Genomic DNA, 25,016 nt, shown 5'->3' with positions numbered 1-25,016 from the left:
GAGATTGCTAAATGAAACAAGCAGTGATAGTGCAATGGTAGAAAACACTCAACAGGAATGCAGTCAGGAATACATATCAATACTTCAAGTGGAAAAAGTAATTAAGAACCTGAAATGTGAGAAGGCAACTGGAGTAGACGATATTCGACCAGAAATGCTTAAATATGGAGGTATAAAAGTTTACAGTTGCTATACTGCATAAGTCAGATGGCTTAGTCAGATGGTCAAATTTCATATGATTGGAGCCCTCATAGTACACAGCAACAAAAAATGGAACTAAAACTGAATGAGAGAATTACAGAGGAATTTCTCTATTGTGTGTTCCTGGTAGATTTATGCAAGTATATTTGAGAAATCTCTAAGAAAAATTGTGGAAGGGAAGCATGGAGAAGAACAAGCTGGATTCAGGCCAAATAGGGATTGTCAGGATTAAATTTTCACTTTAACATGTTTTCAGGTTGGGGGGGGGGATCATCCTTCCTTCACCATGAACCTAACCTTCTGTTGAAGCGATCAAATTTACCTGCAATTTTGTTCCTGTATGTGTTGGACTTTTCGTAATGGTTTTCTTCGATTGCAATTAATTCTGCATTGAGGAGAGGGGGAGGGATAAGTGAAAAGGAATGTTCTTTTCAGAATATATTAAAAAAACAGTAATGAAAGAGAATGATAAATTTGATTATTAGTTACTATACTTAATTTACTAAAAGATGTAAAGAATAACAAATATAAGGAAGATAAAGAATAGGTATGAATAGAAATATTTTTGGTACTGTAAAATGGATTATGAATAATTTACCTCTGTGATATTAGATGTGCGCTTGTGTTATAAGTATCTGGGGGTGGAATGAAGAATATGTGATCCTATAAACTCTAGACTTTCATATTTGCATTTATGATGGGCATAATTAAAAAAAAAACTTACAAATAGATGGAACAGAACAGATGGAAAAAAAAACTTATGAACAGATGGAAGATGGAAAGGGATTTGTTTGTGAAATATAAATCACTAATAGCCACTACTGCAGATGCAAGAAAAACAAGTAGTTTATTGTATATTTCACTGAATAAGGTACAGAGACAATTGCAGTCTGTGTAATATATTTGTCAGCAAATAGTGCAATTAGAGAAAACTGGAATAAAAATAGCACTACCTAATGAAACATATTCCCTCCCACAGAAACTATGCTGCATGGACCCAAGCAAAACACAGCATCTAACTAAAAACAACTGTCCTAACATTTGCTCAAATTTTCAATTACATGAAAAAATAAGCGTTTGTTCAGTTGCATTCGAAATTTTTGATGTCATTAAGACAGATTACAAAGACCAATTAAATAAAATTCTACTGAATTTTATTTAATTGGTAAATTACCTAATTTAATTAGGTAATTAGGAGCCTATGTAGCTCAGTGGATGTGGTGTTTGCACACCACAGTGCTTAACTGCACGAAGGAAGACTTTGTTTCAGTTTTGGGGGTGATGATTGATAGAAAACTGAAATTCAGGGAGCATATTGCAAAGGTGGTAAGGGTAACTCAGAAGATTGCTGCAATACTGAGAAGGACGCTGACCTGCAGAGATAAAAGAGTTATCATTCTGTTGTATAAAGCCCTAATCAGACCACATTTAGACTATTGTTCTCAGATTTGGTCCCCAGGATTTGAAGGTGATAAATTGACTGTGGAAAGAGTACAGAGGCAGATAACAAAGATGGTTTCAGGACTGTACAATATGAGTTATGAGGATCGACTGAGGGAATGTGGACTGCAGAATTTGGTGGATAGAAGAAGGAGAGGTGATATGATTGAGACTTTTAAACTGTTGAGAGGCAGTTACAGGGTAGATATTGAAGAGTTCTTTCACTTGGTGGAATGGTGGGAAGGAGCGATGACAAGGGGCCATCCCTGGAAGTTACGAAAGGATGCTGTGCGCAAGAGAGTGAGGAGTGGTTTCTTTGCGTGGAGAGTGGTTGAACCTCGGAATGCATTGCCTGAGAGAGTGGTTGGAATGAGAACAATCAATGGGTTCATGGAGTTCAAGGAGTGGGAAGATAAACTTTGTATTTCCTAAAAACGACCTCCCACGATGAGTCATTTTTGACTCCATGGAGGTCTGGATAATAATAATAATACTGAAAGAGGTGCAACAAACATGCTGCATAAACTTTGTGTCAGTGATGCCACCCGACGCAGGAGCGGCAATAAAATTCTTCCAAAAGGGTTGCAACTAACACAGTTTGAAAACTTTGCATCAGATCGCCTGCACAATGCGGAAGCGGCACACAAATGATAATGAGAAGTCCCATCACTACGACAAATGTGCAAAACACTTCCCGACTTGAATGTGTTAAGAGAAATAGTTGAGTTGATGTATTTGCTTTGTAGATCTGGAAAAGGCATATGACAAGGGGCCAAGAAAATTTTATTTACCTTGCAGTACTGTTGTTACAGTTGTTAAATTGTTAACATGGATAAAATTCTTAGCGAAGTGAAAAGTGCTACACTAGTTAATACTACAGTTATCCATAAAGTTGAAATCTTATTAATGAAATAGAAAAACGTTTATTGGTGTCGACTCATAACCAAGCTGGTTAGCATGTTCTCTTATTAAGCCAAGTTATTCAGAATAACTTTTTTGTTTGTGAAATTATTCTGAATTTTTGTTTGTGTATCCGATGTAAATAAATGCTTTATTCATGTCATTTACACACACATATGATTGCTTCAAACGTTATTAAACCAGTCATCTACAAGTGAAAAAAAAACAAAAAAAAACACATTTGCTATGCAACGAAAGTCTCTATAGGATGGTGGAGCCTAGTGTGTCATATGACTGAGGTATTCTTGTATTGGCTGCCATCAATACTGTTTTTGTTCTAATTTATATCTGTGAGTAATTGTTAGCTAACCTTTTCATTTATCTGTTAGCAATTTCTAGCTAAACAGTAACAGAACTCGAGCTTTGGTGTAGTAAGGGTTTTTGCCCACCAGAGGTCAGGCCAGTAGTGTTAATAGTTGACCAAATTAGCATGATTTCAGCAACATATTATGTGTATTGTAATGCATCTTGCTTCTTTGTATATGCATGTATACTCTAGATCAGTGGTTCCAACCTTTTTCCACTTGTGCACCCCTTTTAAACCCATTTCTATAAATTGTATTACTTCCATTTGTAATTCTTCATCAACATTTCATTTTCAAACTGGTTGAAATCAGAAAATCTTTTTTCAAAGATTCAATTCAATTTTCAATTCTTCAATTTGAGGAATGTACTTTTCAGCATCATTATTATTTCGAGAAATCAATTTAAGTGTAGGAAACTCCATCACCACACCCCATAAACTTGGTATAATTAATATTCATGGAGCAAGCTCTTAAAAATAACCCTATTTCATCAGAAGGACCTTCATTAATAATGAATATGATGAAATATGAGGGGGCCTGGAAAGTTCTGATAAACACCTAGAACAAAAATGATATTAAAGCAACTGATATAACCACAAGAAAGAGCATACAAGGATATAAGAATATAGGAACATACGTTATCTTCATAACTCTGCTACTAGTATGTTCTTTCTTGTGGTTACATCAGTTGCTTTAATATAATTTTGTTCTAAGTGTTTATCAGAGGTCATACATAAATACCAACTGCAGTTTATTCAAATGAAATATTGACTATAATTTGGCAATAACCATCCCATACCACAGCATTTCAAAAATAATTGAGAGTTTACCACAACAGTATAACTTCAGAGTTGCTTTCACACTTGCCTTGAAACTTCTTGGTTCTTTTAAAGACCCCTCTCTATTAGACCATATTGCCTAGTGTAAGGCCACCACCACCTCCTTGTTTGAGGTGTGACATGACTTGAAAAAGTTTCATGTTTGATTTCTAGAACAGTATTATCTAACCCATCTATGGTACTAGTATGGGTGAGCTCATCATTACAATAAACTTACCTGGCGCTGGTGAATCACTGATCACAATGGACTGATCGCACAGAGAGAGAGAGCAGACTATATTGCACTTAGAGCAGTTTGACCTACACAACTTTCCCAAACTGGGATAGATGGAGCGTGGAATTTTTAGTAGTTGGGGAGCTGCGTATGCATTTTGATCCGTCAGCAGCTAGACTGCAGGAATCTGTTCTTTTCATGTGTTGGTGTTTGGTTCGGTTGGTTTTATTATATATAGCTGTAGTTGAAGATTTATAAAAATGGAGGAGCAATCGTATGAAGGTAATTATAATGCTGAGAATCAGGGCTATGGTGATTATACGGAAGCAAGTAACGCTAATGGTGTCATGGACATGCAGGAAGGTGAAACAACTCAGGTCAAAGCTGCCACCGCTGAAGAATCAGCTAAGAATTCTGACGAAGAAGAAAGGAAATTGTTCATTGGTGGAATCAGTTATGATCCCACCAAATGGTTGTGATTATAGTGGATATGGTAGTGGTTATGGTTGTGATTATGGAGGTTATGACAACAGTGGCTACTATAGCCAGGGAGGTTATGGTGCTGGAGGATATGGGCAGCAGCAGCAACAGCAACCATTACAGCAGCAGAGTAGTTACGGTAAAGCTAGACGTGGAGCTGCTACTCAAGCATATCATCCATATGCCCATTAATTTTTTTTGTGCATGTGTGTGTGTGTATGCGATTGTTGGGTTACTCATCTGGAAGACCACTATGTGGTGCACTTGTGAATTTTATTTGTCTTAAGCCATTGTACATAGTACCCTAGAACTATGTCATAAAACTTTTTTTATAGTTTCACTTTTTATTTAATCAGACTGAAAATGATTAGTTGTTAAACTTTTGTTGTGGTTCCATGTGAGATATTGAATCTAAAGATAAATCAAAAAAAAATTGTGACTAAGGTTTTTTTTTAGTTTGTTCTGTTCAATGTGTAGACTTAAAATGAATCCAAATTATGATTATTATCAATCTTGCTTATTCCTAAATGAAAGTTTCAGTGATTATGGACATTCATTCCAGTTGCAGATTTTATCCTGTAAACTCTTAATGCATTTAAGTGTTGCCTACACACACACACACTATCAGAATTGCATAGCATGTAGAATTCTTTGGGAAAGGTGGCAGGTGTAGGTGACTAACTTTTTGCATCGAGTAGTTTTGGCAACTTTCCAAGATGTAAAAAATCCACATTTTTTTGTTGTGTTGACAGCTGTAAGTTATTTTAATTGATTAAATTCTGACTCCAATTAATGTTTTAGTTATTTCCATTATGCTGAGGCTGTTGTTATACAAAAAAAAATTGTTATTTCATCATTCTATGTGAGACTTCATTAATATGCAAACTTCTCTTCTAAAACTGTTACCTGGTTTAGCAAATCCGCTGTAAAATTAGAAGAGAAAATATCAGTGAGAGTACTTTTATCTTTTCATTAATAAATGTTTTTATACAAGAAAAAAAAATTATTTTTAAAGAATGTGCAAAAGAGTTACCCCTTGTCCTGGTTATTTAACGAGAATCTTGCAGTGGGTAAAGTTCCTAAGTGTGGAAAGAAGGCAAAAAAATATTGGGCATGGATGTTGGTTTGTGAAAATACTAGTGGTGGTAGTGGTCGGCAGTAGATGCCGTTGGTATAGATGATGAAGGTAGATGCGGTGGAGACAGAGAGTCGAAGAATAGGGACCCTCCCTTGATGAGTCTTTGGACTCCCTGGAGGTGTTATATAATAATAATAATAATAATAATAATAAATGCTTTCTCAGACAACTGTATTTTGATTTACTTCTTGATCAGATTATAATTTAACAGTAATGTCATGAAACATTCATGTATGTTACATTATAGCAGGGTGTTATCAGGGAAACGAGTAGCAGGTTTTTATATTGGAAAGTGGTTGTTGAGTGGAACGCACTGCTTGAGAATATTGTGCATGAGTCTTTTTGACTCCATGGAGATCTGATGATGATGATAACCCTCTCTTTCAATAGATGACTTGGAAATTATTTCATATCATACATATATTTTATACGTGATAATTCTTTTTGTTTCTTTACACAGGATAGACTCTTTCATGATAGGAAAGTTATAAAAGATGAATCACCAGAAGCCTTAGTTTTATCACAACAACAGTTGTCTCGTATTTTAAATTTTAAGCAAGATAAACAAGATGTAGTTAACAAAATAAAATCCGAAATTGATGAACTAAAGAGTATCCGTGAAAAGTCCAAAAACATGGTAAAAAATTGGAAGAATACCATAGCTGTAAGTATAAAGACTATAACTGTCAAGTCTTAAAGATAATATTAAATCATGTACATATTCATATATTTTGTTATTTTATAATAAATAATAATAATCTGCATGACCTAAGACCCATGACTTGCTCATATTTATTTTTATAACTATAATTTTTAGGATAAGGTATTAGCCTCATGCCTAAATATATATTTTTGCATGAATTGCTTATGTTCTCCTAGCTGGTTTGCTCGGCCTTTTCTTCTCTGTATGAGACTGGCCTAACTCATAGGTGAAAAATCCTGATAAAAGGTCTTCATATCCTAAATGAGATTCAACCCACATCTTTCCAACCAAAGGACTTCATAAAAACCAATTGCAGAGGATCTGTTATGAATGATAAAGCCTCCATAGCCTTTGATATAATCATTAATATCATATTATTATCTTATTATCATAAAATATATAATAATAATAATTAACTATAATAATATAAAATATGGTATTAACATTGTTAATAATATTAATATCGTAATGATATTTTATTATTAGTCATTTTCAGGAGTTCACAGCATCATGAGACTCATTCAGGAGGTCTCTTCTTTCTAGCACTTCATAAATATAGTGCCTATCACACTTCATCTAAACTTTCAGTATTGATGTACTCACTATACTGTACACTGTGATAACTCCCTCCCATTTTCCTCCTCTCTGCTAAGCTTTGCAAATCGTACTCCTTCATTTTATTATCATAATCAATAACCAGTGGTCTTGACACAATCTTAGTTACTCACCAGTGATCTTTCTCCAGAATTTTCGAAATATATCCAGTCAGTTACTTCTTTATCTTGATTAGTTGGGTTACTCTTTGCTATTTCACAGTTCTCTGCAGCATTACTATTTATTCCTTAAACTCATCCACCACTGCTTCAGATCCTTTATCTTCTTCACCTTCCAATGTATTTCTGCCTTTACAGATGACCATATTCATTTTTCTTGCCACAATGCAAAACTTTACACTTGTCCATGTTGAAGTGATATTTCTATTTTTCTGCCTGCACCACTAGTCTGTTGAAATTCTTCTGAAGAATATTTATGTTAAAATTCTCTGCCTTCCCAATTTTCCATCATATGCAAACTTCAGACTGTATTTTAACATAAAATTAAAAACTGTGGTGCCCATAGGAGTACTGTAGAGACTCCACTTGCCTTCCCCTCCCCTCCTTTGGAACACCTCCTGCATACTATTCACTCTTGCTGATAGCTATTAACCACTCCTGTCACTAATCTACTATCCATATCTATTTTAAATATAAATGAATTTTCCATAAGATAACAAAGTTCAGGGGCTATAGTATTTAGTGAGAAATAGGATAATAAAGACAATTAAACTGAGTCTGAGTTCCTTCTTAATAATAATTATTCAGTGATGTATTGAGACATTAAGGAACACTAAATGAACCAGCTGTATAGCACTTAATAGTAAATTAATGATAGATAGGCAGTTTCAGATAGAATAATTCCCAATGATTGGAGTAGAGCTGTCATAGTACCCCTTTATAAAAAAGGGAATAAAGCTGAATGTAGAAAAATTCCTCTGTAATTCTCACATTCAGCTTTATTAAGCACACTTGAAAAGAGGTTGAGAAAGATTGTGGAGGAGAAACTTGGAGAAGAACAAGCTGGGTTTAGGCCAAATAGAGATTTTCAAGATTAGATTTTCACTTTATGACAAATAGTTGAGAAATCATAGGAATATACAAGGATCTGTACTTAAACCCATGCTGGCCATTGTAGAGAATCTTATAGTTCCTGAATGCAGTTATATAGTCAATTCACCCATCTCTCCAATACCTTAACTACATATGCAGATACACAGACTTGTCTGTGATTCATCTGTCTGATCAATAGTTTTGTGGATGCTCATTTTTGCAAAACTTTTATTAAACAACAAAGACAGAAGCACAGCCACTTCTGTTTCATATTTCCTAAAAATATATGGCAATATGTCATCCTCCTCCCCAATATCCTTATTAGCATCTAACCACTCAATATTTCATACACCTAGTTTATTCATATGTAGTCTCTGAAGTGCATTTGCCTCCCACTGGGTGTCACATATGTTAGAAGTGATATTCTTCTTCAACCTTTTGGTTCTGTCCACTGCTGGACGAAGGTCTTTCCCATGATTTTCCAGACCACTCGGTTTTCTGCCTCTCCCATCCATCTCACTCCTCCAATTTGTTCCAGTTCATCCCTCCACCTTCTTCTCGGTCTTCCTCTTTGTCTTGCTCCATCCATTGGTCTCCACTCTGTTGTTTTTCTAGTCCATCTCCCGTCACTGCATCTGGCAATATGGCCAGCCCATCTCCACTTAGCCTGTTTAATGTATTTTACAATATCCATGACACCTGTTTGAGATCTTATCCAGGTATTTGTCTTCCTATCTCTTAATGTTATTTTTAGCATACTTCTCTCCATGCAATGTTGTGTTGTTCTCAGCTTTTTGTTTAGGGCTTCTGTTAAAGTCCGTGTTTCTCCTCCGTATGTTAGGGCAGGAAGTATGCACTGGTTGAAAGCTTTCCTTTTTAGACTCATAGGGATGTCACTTCTGAATATGTCTCTCATTTTTCCATAAGCCATCCATCCAAGGTGAATTCTTCGTTCAATCTCTTTTCTTTGGCAATCCTCAAAGGATAACAATTGGCCCAAATATACATATGAAGTAACTTGTTCTATTTCATGGTTTTCAACTTTGACGGTTCTATGGGTTATGTATTTATTCATCATTATTTTTGTTTTTTCTCTATTTATTTTTAATCCAATTACTTTGAAGGCCTCATTTAGCTGATTTTGCCTTTCTTCCAGATCTTCAAGATTATCTGCTATTAGGACAATATCATCTGCAAATTTCAGATGATGCAGTCTTTCTCCATTTATGTTTATTCCTTTTATTATTATTATTATTACCCCAAGACCTCATGGAGTCAAAGACTCATCGTTTCCCAATCAAGGCTTCTAAAGACTTCCTCTGGTGCAGCGGTAAATAATTTGGGAGATATGGTGTCGCCTTGCCAGATGCCTTTTTGTATTAGAAACTTTTCACTGTTTTTATATAATTTAATTACAGAAGTTACATTATTGTAAATATGTTTTAGTGTTTCAATATATGGTTTCTCAGTTCCCTGGGTTTCAAGAGCTTTTAGTGTTGAGATGTTTTAACTGAATCAAATGCTTTTTCGTAGTCTATATAGGCCAGACATAAGGGTTTATTGTATTCAATTGATTTTTTAATGAGCTGTCTTAATGTGTGAATATGGTCCAAAGTATTGTAATTCTTTCTAAATCCAGCTTGTTCAAAGGATTGCATTCCCTCTGGTTTAGATTTTATTCTATTATTTATAATTTTTGTGAAGACTTTATATATGGTGGGGAGTAGGCTTATAGGTCTGTAGTTTTTAATTTCTTCCTTATTGCCCTTTTTATTAAAAATTAATATTAGAAGTGAATTGTTCCAATTTTTTTGGAATTTTTCTCTGTTTTAGACATTTATTAAAGAGTTTAGAAGTTTACCATAATTCCATCTTCTCCTGGGGCCTTTCCATTCTTCAATTCCTGCAGTGCCATTTCCACTTCACCTTGTAAGATCTCAGGGGCATCATGTTCTTCTTCACTCGAGTTATCCATAGATGATTCTTGGATGTCTCGGTCTTTGTCTTCATAGAGTTCAGTATAAAATTCCTGAATTCTTTTGATTATTACATCTCTATTTTTTATAAGATCACCATTTTTTCCTCTTATAGCAGCTATTTCCTTTGTTCAAACTGATAATGTTCGTCTTAGGACCTTCATATTACTATTGTTTTCTATTGTTTCTTTAATTTTCCTAGTATTATACAATCTAATTTCATGTTTCATCCTTTTTTACGTATGATTTTACAAATTTCCGCATATTCTATTTTATTGGTGTCATTCAAATCTCTTTTTATATCTCTTCTTTTCTTCATCAGATCTAAGGTTTCCTATCTTAGTTTTCCCTCTTTTTGGTGTCTTTTTACAGCTCATATTTCTAGTGCACAATACAAGATAGATTTTGTTAAGATTTCATTAGCATCATCGATGGTAGTAGCTGTGTTTAATTTTTTAGTTTATTTTTGAGTGATTCTCTATAACAGCTTTTATTGTGGTAGAGGTTTTGTAGATTCACTAAATTGGACTTTTTTCTTATGAGCTTATTCCGTTCCCATTTTTTGTTGATCCATACTTTTGCCCTTACTAGTCTGTGGCCACTTCCTGTGTTAAATCTATTAAGCACTTCGGTATTATTCATATATATCTTCTGTTGGAGAGGATGAAGTCTATTCCATTGTAAGTTTGTCCATTTGGGCTTCTCCAAGTCCATTTTCAGTTGATTTTCTTCTTGAAAAAGCTGTTCATATTAAGGAAGTTATTTTCTTCTGCAAATTTAATAAGTCTTTCTCCTCTTTCATTCCTCTGTCCAAATTCAAATTTATCCAGATTAATACAGAGAAGCTTATAAAAAGGCATAGCAGGTAGAGGTGAAGAACAAAAGGGTCATTTCTGGAAATTCTAATGAATGAGGAGTAGATTTTTTTTTTAAATAAAAAACTGTGGGTGAGCAGCACACATTACCAGAATGCATTGTGAATGCTGGGCGTGTTAAGGATTTTAAAGTTCAATATGATAAATATGTTGTTGTTGGTTGAGCGAACCTCCCACAGTGAGTATGCTGACTCTATGGAGGCTGATGTGATAATAATAATGTGGAGCTCATTGACAGAGTGCTCATTATGTGCTGATGCTGCATCTTCTGCACTGACTGCTTTGCTATCATCATCTCATCATCGCCATCTAACAAAATCACTTCATAATTATTCTCCTTCTTTCTCACCATATAGAACTCTCATGGATTTTCTTTAGTTTGACTAGATGATATATTATTGTTTGTCACTTTTTTTGCCTAATTTTATAATTCACATCTTGGCATTGTCCGCTCTCTTATATCTTTGCCATAACAACTTCTTTTTCCACATTGCATTTCTAATTTCTCTGTTTATCCAATTTAGTCATATCTTCTTTATTTGTTTCTCTCTCTCTCTCGCTATATACCGGCCACTGAATTAGAAACCTTTATGCAGATGTATGCAAACATCACTTACGCAGTGTATATGCAAAATACTTGGTCAAATGTGCCACCACATTGTTTTTCTGTAAGGATAGAAAAATCAGAACTCTGGTAGACACAGAAAGTTAAGGAAAAGAAGCAAGCATGTCGAAAGTTCCTGGCAAGTAAGTCAGCTTGTGCCCTTAGATAATGTAGAGAAAAATGTAAGAAAGCAAAGCACTGTGTAAAACTAGTCATGGGAAGACTTTGGTAAGAACATGGAAAATAAATATCAGGAAGGTGGCAAAATATTCTGAAGGCTATTGAAAAAAGCTTAGAAATGGAAAAAAAATTCTGTAAAAGGAATCAGATAATAAAGGTGACATGAAAACTGAAGATAAAAGTATTCTAGATGTCTGGAGTAATTACTGTGAAAGACTGCTAAATGAAACAAGAAGTGTCAGCATGATCATAGAGAACTCTCTAAAGGAATGCAGTCAGGAATACATATTCATATTTGAATTAGAAAAAAGTCATCAAAAACCTGAAATGTGGAGGGAGTGGATGAAATTTGGCCAGAAATGCTCAAATATGGAGGTATAAAAGTTTTACAGTGGCTGCATTGCATAATTCAGGAGGCCTGGTCAGAGGATCAAATTCCAGATGATTACATCAAAGCTCTCATAGTACCTCTATAAAAAGCGAAATAAAAACTGAATGCAACAATTACAGAGGTATTTCCCTACTGAGTATTCCTGGTAAGATTTATGCAAGTATTTGAGAAATGGCTAAGAAAAATTGAGGAAAATTTTGTGAAGAACAAGCTGGATTCATGCCAAATAGAAATTGTCAGGATCAGATTTTTACTTTAAGACAAATAGTTGAGAAATCTTTGAAATATAACAAGGATTCGTATTTAAGTTTTGTTGATCTGGAAAAGGCATATGACAAGGTACCAAGAGGAAATCTTTTCAAAATGTTACAGTTATATCCTGTAAATGCAACATTCTTCTTCTTAAGTATCTTCTCCAACTGAGAGGTTAGCAATCATGGTACACCAGAGTGTCTGATCCTCTGTCATTCTTTTGATCTCGTAATAACTCGTGTTTCCCATCTATTTTTTTACATCATCAACCCAAGAAGTTCCTGGTCTACCAAGAGATCTTTCCTCTAAAATTTTCCCTACAGTATTTCCAGAGACATTTCCCCTGCTGATTCTCTTAATATGTGTCTTGCCATCTTGCACTTTCTCTTTATAAGGTCTTCCATGAGTGCTCTTTTAGTTGCCATTAACTTCAATACCCCTTCATTAGTTTTTTTCTCCTTCCAAGAAATCTTCACTGCTCTCCTATAGCACCACATCTGAAAGGTCTGCAATTTCTTGATTATGGATTTTGTATATGTCCACATCTCACATCCATAATTCATTGTGTACTATATGTCGGATTTTATTTATTCCAGAGGTCATTAGTAATTTATTATTCCAAAATGCTTCTTTAGCCATAGCTATTCTCAATTTTATTTCCATAACTGTTGTTTGATTTTCTGTAATCATTACTCCTAAATAATTATATGCCTTTGCATTTTGAAAATCTGTTGATGCTGTTAAATTTGTGTTTTGCTGCCTGTTTTTTGCTTATTACCATATACTTGGTTTTATCTATATTTAATACTAAGCCATAATTCCGACTCTTTTTGATTAGTATTTCAACCATATTTTGTAACTCTCTATTTTTGATTTTGCTATGAACACACCAACTTATCAGCAAATCCAATATGGTTAATTCTAATGCCGTTTATTTTTATTCCCATTTCAATTTCTTCATTTTCTTTCATTAATATTTCACTGTATATATTGAAAATTATAGGGGGTATTATACACCCTTGTCTCACTCCTCTTTTGATATTTATTATTTCATTATTAATGTCATTTATAATTTGTGTCTTCTGATTCCAGTATAATTCTATTATTATTATTCTGAGGTCTTTTGTATCAATTTTAATATCTTTTAATATTTTTATTAACTATTCATGGCTTACTTTGTCAAATGCTTTCTGAAAATAAGGCAGAAATATATGTTATTATTTATTTCTATTGATCTTTCAATAATAGTTTTTAATTCATAAATGGCATTAATTGTCCTTTTTCCTAGCATGAATCCTTTTTTGTTGTTCCCTTATATGGCATCTAATTCTAGAAACCATTTTTATTATTTTTATTATTATTATTATTATTATTATTATTATTATTACATGAGACCTCCAAGGAGTCCAAAGACTCATCGAGGGAGGACGCATACTCTACAACTCTATGTCGCCACCACTTAATCCACCAACTACAGCTAACTGTCACTACCATCATTTCCTACACCAATGCCATCTACTGCCCACCACCACCACTAGTATTTTTGTGTGTAAATTGCAAGGCTGATTTGTCTGTTATTATGGATGAAAAATCGAGTTTCTGGGAGAGAAAAATCCCACTACCTCCATATGAGATCGGATAACTCACCTTCGGTTGATAAAAAAACATATAAAGATTCTTCTTGTCATGACGAGAATCAAACTTAGACATTTTCTAATTGAAGGATGCAACATACTGTTGTTCAGTAGTATTTTTGAAGTACGGGATATGATACTAATTGTTCTAAAATCTTTACATTCTGCTGCGTTATTATTTTTTGGTATTGGAATGCAAATAGATTTTATGAAGTTTTCTGGTAGTATACCTGTTTCATATATATTCTGTATTATTTCTATTAAAAAAAAACTGTTCCTTTACCCCTTATCTCTTTTATTAACGCAGCTGATATTCCATCACATCCAATCATTTTGCCATTAGGTAGTTCTTTTATTGTACTTACTATTTCTTCTTTAAGTATTCCTGGATATTTTGAATGAACACTGATTGTATGTTTTCAGGCCTGTGGTCATTATACAGTTCTGTTAGGCATTCTTTTCATCTTTGTATCTTGTCTTCTAGATTTATAATTAATTATTAAGAAATTTTATTTTTGAATGCGACTCTACAGTTTTATTTTCTTTATCCAATTTCTCTACTTCTAAGCAATTATTATTATTCTTCTTTACATTTATTTTTTATTTGTCTATCTAATCTTTTATATTCTTCATTTCTTTTGGGGTTATTTTTCCAGGTTCTTCTTTTATTTATTAGTTTTAGTATCTCTTCAGTCATCCATGTTTTTTTTTAAAATTTACCCTTTGTTTTTCCAATACATTGTGGTGTAGTCAATATTATTACTATTATTACATGACACCTCCAGGGAGTCCAAAAACTCATCGAGGGAGGGCACTTACTCTACAACGCTCTGTCTACACCACTCAGTTCACCAATTATACCAAGCCATCTACCACCCACCACTACTAGTATTTCCACAAGACAATCACAAACATCCATGCTCACAGCAGGATTCGAACCCGCAGCCTTTTGGCTGGAGAGCAGATAAGCTAACCACTCAGCCATCCAGGCTTCTTTTATCTTAATCCATTTGTTGTGGTCTTCTTTCTTTTCGATATAGTGTGCTATATTATTCTGAAATTAAAGTTATGGTGTTACTGTTATTTAGTTTATCTGTATTCCACTTGAATGTTCTAAATGTGTTAATTATCTTTTTTAATTTTATTGTAATTCTCACAAGTCTGTGGTCTGATCCACAGTCCGCACTTGACATAGCTTTTGCATTTATTATTCCATTTCTATATCTTTGATTGATCATAATAAAATCTATTTGATTAGCACGTGTACCTGATAATGATAATGATTAACACTCTGTCTATCACTCCTTCAATATCTTGAATAGTGTCCTCTATTTTCTCGTAAAATTCTTCAATTTCTTCATCATTTTCAGGTGTGTTGGGTTCATAAATTTGTATAATCATTAGTGGTTTTGGTTTTGTCTCTATTAATATTAATATTATTCTTTCAGATTTCCTATTAATATTAATAACTGAATTTGTGAACTCCTTTTCTCTAACGAAAGCAACTCCCTTTCTGAACTCACTTCCTCCGCTTCCCATAACTTTATATTCCTTCTGATTTGGAAGAGTAGTTAAAAATTCCATATCGCCTTTCAAGAATGTCTCTGACAATCCAAGTATTTTAATGTCTAATCATTCCATTTCTCTACACACATTTTTTACTTTCCCAAGTTGATTCAATCTTCTCACATTCCGTGCACCAATTTTAACACTTCATATATTTCTTTTATTTCTAACTTCTTTGGTTTCTGCAGTAATCATTTTTTCACTTCTAGGCTGATAGATCCGTGGATAACACTGAGGGCCAGTCAGATCACATGGCAAATTCTTTTTATATCTCTAACATCATCATCATCATCATCATCTATTCATTGGATGCCGTATGGTCGCTCCAATGCTCGGTGATGTGCCACACCAGTTCTCTCCATGTGGTCCTGTTGTATGTTTTTCTGGAGGCTTAAACTCTCAGCAGTCACTCCACACACACACACACACACTCTCTCTCTCTCTCTCTCTCCATCCATCCATCCATCCATCCATCCTACAATCTCATTGATGGTCTGCCCCTTCCTCTTTTTCCAGGAACTTTACCTTCTATTGCTGTTCTGAGAAGTCCTCCTTCCATCCTTTTAACGTGTCCAAAATATTTTAACTTTCTTCTGTCAATATCTCTAAGGAGCTTTAAAGTTCCACTGATCTTTTCTAACACCCATTAATTTCTATGCCTTTCAGTATGATATCCTCACATCCTTTTATGTAACACCTCATCTCAAAAGCAGCTATCCTTTTCTTATCTGACTTCTTTTAGTTCCAAGTCTCACATCCATAAGTCGCTATTGGAAAAATAACTGCATCCAAAATCCTCAACTTTGTTCCCATGGTGATAGATCCATCCTTCCAGATTTTAGACAAGCCTCTGATTGATTTAGCCATTCCTGATTTTCTTCTGATGTCTTCTGAACAGCAATTCTTCACATTAATAATGGATCCCAGGTACTTAAACTTACTGACTTCAATTCTTTCTCCGTTAAGGTATACTTGTTTCTCAAGAGCTTCTCTGTTTTCCTATTTCCTTTTAGAACCATAATCTTTGTCTTGCTAGGATTGAGTTGAGGTCCTTTGTTATTACTAATCTTGTTAACTTTATCAAGAATTTGTCCTAGTTCTTCCTTGCCATCCTAATTCCTGTCTTGAGCTCATCCAGTGCTTCATGCATGATGTCCTCAGTATATATACCAAACAAGTGAGGAGAAAGTAAACATCCTTGCCTAACTCCCTTTTCAACCTGAAGCCAATCAGTTAATCCAACACCTGTTCTTACCATGGCTTTTTGCTACTGTACAAGTTGGTTATCAACCTGATAGTGTGTTGAGAAAAACTCATTCTTTTCATTACAAAAGAAACACATTACAAGAGGGAGTTTAAATTCTTTATAATTTTCTAGGATCTGTTTAAGGCAAATGATCTGATCTCTGGTGCCCTTGCCTTTCCTAAAACCTGCTTGTTCCTCAGTCATCTCTGCCTCAACTTTGGCCTCAATCCTATTTAGTATGATCTTCAATAAAATTTTGCTTGCATGAGATATTAAACTAATAGTTCTATAGTTCTTGCAATCCTTCATATTGCCCTTCTTATGTAGTGGTATAAAAATTGACTTCTTCCAGTCTCTAGGCCATGATCCCGTCTCCCATATCCTTGTAATCAATCTATGAAACACTCTTGGATAAAAGTGTTTCATAGATTGATCCATCCCCTGTAGCCATAATCAACTCTGCTGGGATTCCATCTGCACCTGGGGCCTTATTGCTGTTAAATTGCTTAACTGCTCTTTCAACTTCATGCCTAAGTTGAGGAGGTTCCAAATCTGAATTTTCCTGGTTAAAGGGCTCCTCTCCAAATTTTCTTTATCCACTCTGTTGTACAGTTCCTCACAGTATTCTTTCCATCTGTTTTTGATTTTCAATTCTTTTGTTAGTAATGCTCCATTCCTGTCTTTGATGACATTCAGTTTAGGCTAACTTGAGATTTAGGTCACGAACCAAACAAAACATCCTTTTATGATTGTGTCTCTGCATCTGGAACTCTATCTCTTCACATTTATTAGCATAAAAATTTTCATTGTCTTGCCTGATGACTCTTCTGACTTCTCTATGTAATCTCTTATATTCTTCAGTTCTTGTGTCTCTTTTGTTTCTTCAAATCCTTTGTTCAATTTGATCCTGTGTTTAATCTGATATCCATGGGTCTCTTGGTCTTCTTATTGGACCGAGATACTTTTTGACTGTATCCTGTATTATCATCTTGACTGCTTCCCAAAGCATTTCTGGTGAATTCTCCTCATTGGTTTCCAAAAAATCATCCAACCAAGTTGAACCAAGTTTCTTCTGTGAATTCACTAGGAAGTACTCCAACTTCCAGTCTGGTGGGATGTGCCTGACTTTTAAGTTTTTGGAGTCTTAGTCTTACTTTGGCTTTTACTAGCTGATGGTCTCTACCACAATATACTCCAGGACAAGTATGCACATCAGAGATGCCTGTCTTCCACTGCTGGAGTGCCAGGATGTAATCAGTTTGGTGCCTTGACCTATCAATTTTTTATATCCAAATAGAGGTCCATCGTGGGTATTTCTGGAAGCAGGTATTGGTAATAACTAATCTGTTAGCATGGGAAAATTCCAACAGTCATTCACCACAGGGGTTATGTTTACCCAGACAAAACATGCCACACTCAGGCCTAACTCTCATACTTTTTCACACTTTTACTTTAAGTTACCTAAGTGTCTCTCATTAGTAGGCAGTGCAAAACAGTCTATAAGTTTTCATATAATTCCTCACTCTCTTCATCAGGTCCATCTGTGTGGGATTCATAAACTACCACAATTGATACATTAATAGGATGAGCCTTAAGTCCAATAGAAAGTATCCTATCATTAACAAGGTTATAACCAAGAAGAGTTCTTCCCTGAACTGTCTTATATCTCTGACTTACCATAATTCAACACTGGGGATAATACTGTAATTGGTTCTTGGGGACTACGTTAAATAGAAACTATATTCAATACGTAGTCTCTATTGAAGCTGTAAGTATGCAGTTAGAATTGAAGGAGGTGCAGGAAGATATTTTGAGGTAAAATCAGGTGTGTGTGACAAGGGTGCACATTATCTCCATTGTTATTCATTATCTATATGGATCACATTATTAAGGAAAGTGGTATTAAATCTGATATCAAAATTGGTGATGTCAATCTTATCTGTACTTTATGCAGATGATGTTATCTCCTGTTCTTCTTCTTCTTTCTCTTCCATCATCTATGTGGATGATGATGAGGCTGAATTAACTCTTTCTACTTCTGTCTATCTCTAGGGAGTTCAAACAATTCTATCCAGTTTGGTGTTGCTTGTTGTGATTTGGTTTTCAGGTCCTCTTTTATTTTGTCTTTCCATCTAATTCTGGGCTGCCCTTTGGATCTTTTACTTTCCGTTGTTGTATACAGGGCTTTAGTTGGTAAAAATCATCGCAGTCCTCTTTCTTGGATTTTGTCTAGTATTGTTATTTCTTGTTTTAGTTGTTTCCTTATATATTTGTTTCTTAGTCTATCCAGCAGAGATAATCCAAGTAAACGTCTTATAGTTAATTCATTCTCCCATTTCAGTAGTTAATAATTTTTTCTCTTCAGTTTTTTTTTTTTGAGATTCCAGCATTCACTTCCATAGAGAAGTATTTGGAGGACCATTGTCTCATAGATTCTTACTTTCATTATTTGTTTGATGTCGCTTGACTTCCTTATTTTATTTAGTCATCCAAAAGTGTGGGACACTTGACTAATTTGTCTATTTTTATCTTTTCTAATTTCACCGTTGTACTAAATTATTCCCACAAGATAGGGAATAATTCTTATTTCTTATTTTGTTTTGTCTATATTTAGGTTTAATCCAAATTTTATACATTCTTCCTTTATTTTATCAGAAATTCGTTGTAGATCTTTTTCCATGCTTGCAAGTAATGCAGTGCTGTCTGCAATTTTAAATTTGTTATATTTTCCCCATATATTTTGATTCCAGAGTCTTCTTTGTTTAAGTCCTTCCTCGTTGCTTCTTCTAGTGTAAGATTGAATGGGTCCAGACAGATTGCATCCCTGTCTTATTTCACACTCTGTGTGGAACCAATTAGTTAAGGTGTCCTCTGCTCATACTGCACTTTCAGATTTCTCGTATAGATTCTTTATTATTCTTATAGTTTTGTTTTAGATTCCAAATTATTTCTTGGTTCCCATAGTTCTCTTCCACAGATTGAGTCTCCTATTAGGATTTCAGTGTCTTAAGGTGAATAATTGATCAATTGTACTTTGTTCTTCTCCTAATTCTAGTTCTATATATGGCTTAATTTGTTTTTGGAGTACTTTCATAAAAATCTTACTTGGAATACTAAGGAGGCTAATGCCTCTGTAATTATTATATTCTGTTTTGTGTCCTTTTTTTTGTATATGGGAGTTATAACTGATTTGGTCCAATCAGTAGGTATTGCTTCATTTTTGTAGATCCTTTCAAATAATGTTTTTAATGTTTCAAAAGTTGTTCTTTTCCTACTTTTAAGAATTCTGTATGTATTTGATCAATATCAGGTGCTTTCCTAGTTTTAAGTTTATTTATGCTGTGTGTTATTATTTCTTTGGTAAAGATATTTATTTCCTCTTCCATTTTGGCATTCCCTGCCAGCCTGGCTGGCCAAGTGGTTAGCGTATCCGCTCTCCAGCCAAAAGGCTGCGGGTTCGAATCCCACCATGAGCATGGATGTTTGTGATTGACTGTGAAAATGCTAGTGGTGGTAGTGGTTGGTGGTAGATGGCAGTGTAGTTGTGGTTAGTTGGTGGAGACAGAGTTGTAGAGCAGGTGCCCTCCCTCGATGAGTCTACGAACTCCCTGGAGGTGTCAAGTAATAATAATAATAATAATAATAATAATTTCAGTGGCCGGAATAATGATATCATGAGAATTGTTTTTATTATATAAATCTCTAAATTCTTCCCATCTGGCCATTCTTTTTGCTTTACTTTCAATTAGTTGTCACTCTTTGTTTTTGATCATTATCATTTTTATTGTCCATGTCCAAATTAATAAGTTAACAGTTTTAACTTATTAATTTGATCTATTTGTTTTTATAATTCATAGAGGTTATTTTCTTTTGATAGTTTCTCTGCCAATTTGCTTTTTTCTTCTAACCAGTTGTTTTTGTCTGTGTTAACTAGTTTTCTAATTTCTCTGGTTAATCTATTATTATTAATTTCTGTTATAGTTCTGCTTTAATTTCATGCTTTTCCTTTAATCGCTCCTTTTTACTTTACTCGAGATCCAATCCTTCTTACTTCCTCTTTCTGTGTAATCTATTGTATTTTCTGCCAATTTTTAATATTATTTCCTTTAATTTGAACCATTGTTCTTCAATGTTTCTATTCTATTTTGATAGTTCCTTCAGCTTTTTTCTAGTTCTAGTTGATATTTTCTTAGAATATTATTGTCTTATAGTTTATTTAGATTCAGTCTTTTGACTCTAAAAGTGCTTTCAGATTTTAACTTTATTCTTGGTTGCTAATACTAGCTTATGGTCTGATCCACAGTCTGCACAAAGGATCTGCAATTTAGGATACTTGATTTCCATCTTTGGTTACAATCTTCTTCTTTCACTACGCGTTATTCCCGCTTCCTATGCAGGGTCCGCGTGTTACTTAGATGCGACTTCTTGTTAGTACCACTCCCAACTGACCTGTCGCCTAGCCTGCCGCTGGGGGTGAATATATTTTTGACTGTAGAAGCGTATGTTCATGGGGCCGGTTTGTCGGCTTGCAGGCTATGCCTGAGGAAGATTCTCAAGTTCCTCACCTCTTCGACGGGAATTGAACCTGGGACACTCCTTCCCCAGGCATATGGTTGTGAAGCGCAAAGCCACTAGGTGGTTAGACTAGTGGCTTTGCGCTTCGCAAAGTAACTGCTTTACTGCTTTACATCTTTGGTTACAATAATATAGTAAATATTCAATTATTTATTTATTATTCTATTAAAATAGAAATTGGACACAGATATCACCAGATAGACAAACCAAGAATATGTCTATCTGGTGATATCTGTGTCCATTTTCTTTGGGGTTTTGGTTGTTTAAAGGCAGTGTTGGTTATTGTTAGTCTGTTATTTGAGCAGAAGTTGAGCAGTCTTTTGCCATGTTCATTACTTTCTCCATACCCAAACTGTCCGATTACTCTTGGCCAGGTATCCCAGTCTTTGCCTACTTTTGCATTTAAGTCCCCCATTACAATTAGGATGTCTTGACCTGTACTGCTTTACTACTTTTTGCAGATCTGTATAGCACTCCTTAGTATTTTCATCTGATGATGTTGAAGTTGGTGGGTATACTTAAATAATAGGCAGTGATCCAGTTGATGTTTTACATCTTGCTTTAATTATCCTAAATGAGATAGGATTGTAAGACAGTAGAGAGTTTTGAGCCTTTGGTTTTAATATAAGTGTTACTCCCTCTTGATGTTTGTTGTCCTTCCTGCCTGAAGTTAAAATTTTGTACTGTCTGTAGTGAAATTCTCCTTTTTCAGTCCATCTGGTTTCACAGAGTCCAATCATTTCCCATCTGTATTTGTCTAATTCATGCAGCAGTATTTCCAATGCTCCTTCCTGGTGAAGGGGTTCTTATGTTCCATGTTCCTATGCTTGTTATGTTTTTCCTGTCTACTAGGTGATGTTTTGTTCCAATAACATTTTTCGCCTTCACTATCTTGGTTCCCTAATAGTGGGCATACCCTTGTTTGACTCGGTGACGTTGAACTGGCATGAATCTTTAGGTTGGTTTGAGTTCATTCAGTTTCAGTGGTTAAATTCATCAAGTGTCAACCACCACTTCTTGACCTGAATTCAGCCTCTCCTAACGTGGAGTACAGACACTGTTTGCAGCCGATTCACGAAGTACAGTCACTTCTTGAGATCACCATATCTTGCTACCCTCACTTAGTTTTTAGCCTGTGGATTAACACATTATACCAGTGTATAGCTGCTACTAGTTTGTTGGGTGTCCAGTGAGAACCAATCCATCTGAACCACAGTTATGTGTGCGACCATCCAAGTGGAGAGGTACTATCTCTCCTCGACACCCCCATACACCTCCATGCTATACTTCTGAATAAATCTAGTACAAGTCTGCAAGATTCCCTGACTACATTGAACAACTGTTGTAATAAATTTGGTATGAAAATCAGCAATCAAAAAACAAAGACAATAAAAATAGGCAGAAACATTGAAATCATCAACTGTATCCTGAATGGTGAACCTATAGCACTGGTGTTCAACCTTTTTTTACTACGTGAGCTACTTTCCTATAAAAAGTTATTCGGCGATCTACTCTCTTATATAGATCACGTTCCCCCAACCTTATATCTGATTATGCACAAATAAACAACTAAAAAAAAAATACACAACTAAAAACTTTATTTGTGTATTTAAAAATTTATTTATCACTTTTAATTATTTTAATACAATACATATTTTAATACAACAAAAAAAATATATTGAAATAAAATATTTATTTCTCTATTTTGGAAAATTAGAGAAATAAAAAAAAAAACCAAAGTTAGAAAAAACAACAGATTGATTACAAACTCACAAGTTACAGGAAATGCTGGTTTATTAAAAAAAAAAAGAAAAAAGTTAATGTGAAATTTGGCATTGTTTGGGACCTCGCAATATTTTCATAGTCAAGTTGATATGAAGAAGTGGCCAGTCGCAGACAATCATCCAAATGATCATTTGTAATTTGGTTTCTTAATTGATTTTTTATGACGGTCATATTTGAAAAAGTGGATTCTGACAAGTATGTCGATCCGAAACGCGACAGAATTTTTCGCGCAATATCAGTTAATATTGGGAATTTTTCATGTGCATGCTTCCAAATGACTTCATTGTTTATTGATTTTAAATGTAAACTATCCTGAATGTTTATTATCTCAAGTTCTACTTCAGCTTGGTTTATATTAAACAGTCCACTAATTTTATTTGAAATTTCTGTGATGTTCAAGTTTTCTTGAAATGGATTATTGATAAAAGATACAATCATTTCAGTTTTATTAAAATCTTTAAATCTTGAATTTATTTCTTCCTCAACTAATTCTATTTCATGAATAAATTATTTTAAATCATGGCAAAGCATTTCTTGATTTTGTTCAAAAAATTTTAATAAATATGGGAGATGTCTAAATTTGCTGTCATTTATATTTTTTTTAATAAAAGTAAGTATTGTTGGAAAGTTTTTATTGAACTTAATATGTCAATTAAATTATTATCTCTACCTTGTAACTCTAAATTTAAATTGCATAATTTCGTACAGAAATCTACTAGAAATGATAAGTGTAATAACATCTTTTATCACTCAATTGTGGATAAACATCTCCATTTTCATCAAGAAAATTTTTAATATCGTTCATTAATACAAGAAATCTTTCTAAAAATTGACTTCTGCTGAGCCAGCAAACATTATTCTACAACATAATTTCCCTATCATCATCTGCCTGTAATTTAAATAACTGCCATTGCAGGGCTTTTCCTCTAACAGAATTTACAATTTTAAATGTAATATTCAAAACATCTTTTGTGTTTAATCTTTTACTACACAGTACTTGTTGGTGAATAATACAGTGTTACTTTAAAAAAATCTTAATATTTGTCATCGTTTTTACATAATGAAATGAAGCCTGATTTATTACCTATCATTGCAGGAGCACCATCAGTAGTAATAGACACAAGTTTAAAAAGTGGAAGTTTGTGTTGTTTTACAAATTCATCAAATGCCGAAAAAATGTCTTCTCCCCTAGTCCTTCCCAATAATGGTATAATTTTCAAAAGTTCTTCTTTACTTGAATAATCTTGAAATACCATGCAAATAAATACCATTAACTGAACAATATCAGTGAAGTCGTTTGATTCATAAAATTGTAATGAAAATGCAACACACTGGTGAATGTCTGACATTAACTGAGTATTCAGATCGGCACTTAAAATTTCAACTCTTCTCATAACCGTTGTTCTGGAAAGTTGTAAATCTTTAATATTCGAAATGATTTCATTTTTATTTTTAAAATCAGAAAATAAAGATTCTGCTGCTGCAAGAAATGATTCTTTTATTAACTCTCCATCAGAAAAAGGTGCTTTTGCTAATAAATGACACACTTTCAAAGATGCAATAGTGACCAATATTGGTTTATTTATTACTTTCGAAATCATATTTTGTTGTCCAGAAAGTCCTGCCTTTAAATTTATAATTTTTGATTTACGTATTTCAGAATTTTTGGGAAAATCTTCATCATATTTTGCATGTAGCGATCGAAAATGTCTCTCAATATTACCTTTTTTTTGGAATTGCTACAGATCAATTATAAATCAAACAACAACACTTTCCATTTACCATTGTAAAGAAAAAATCTGTTTTCCATGTCTTGTGAAAATGATACGTCTTCGATTTCTTTGATAAACTCATGATTATCCTCAAATTAAACGAAACGCATATGATGTGCTTTTGTTATACATCTACTTTTGCTATCCAGTCGTTACTGCAACATTGTAAACTTTTATTATTATTTAACTTTGTATACTTGTAATTTCTATTAATTACTTGTGATGTCTTTTACT

General features: G+C 34.1%; 1 protein-coding gene across 3 annotated transcripts in view; it reads left to right on the top strand.

The window, feature by feature from the left end:
* Positions 1 to 25,016, top strand: part of LOC150105526 (cilia- and flagella- associated protein 210-like) — a 199,299-nt gene that overhangs the window by 20,251 nt on the left and 154,032 nt on the right. For all 3 annotated transcript variants that reach the window (XM_090394239.1, XM_090394238.1, XM_090394237.1), the window contains exon 3: positions 6,038 to 6,241. In XM_090394239.1, the coding sequence (XP_090250365.1) occupies positions 6,038 to 6,241 (204 nt within the window). The remainder of the gene's footprint in view (positions 1 to 6,037; positions 6,242 to 25,016) is intronic.

This window comes from Typopeltis vanoorti, chromosome 6 (genome assembly GCF_054136105.1).
Source record: "Typopeltis vanoorti isolate ZY-2024b chromosome 6, IOZ_Tvanoo_1.0, whole genome shotgun sequence".
Classification (NCBI taxonomy): Eukaryota; Metazoa; Arthropoda; class Arachnida; order Uropygi; family Thelyphonidae; genus Typopeltis; species Typopeltis vanoorti.
Note: the sequence above shows the minus strand (reverse complement) of the source record. Positions and strands in the feature narration are given on the sequence as shown.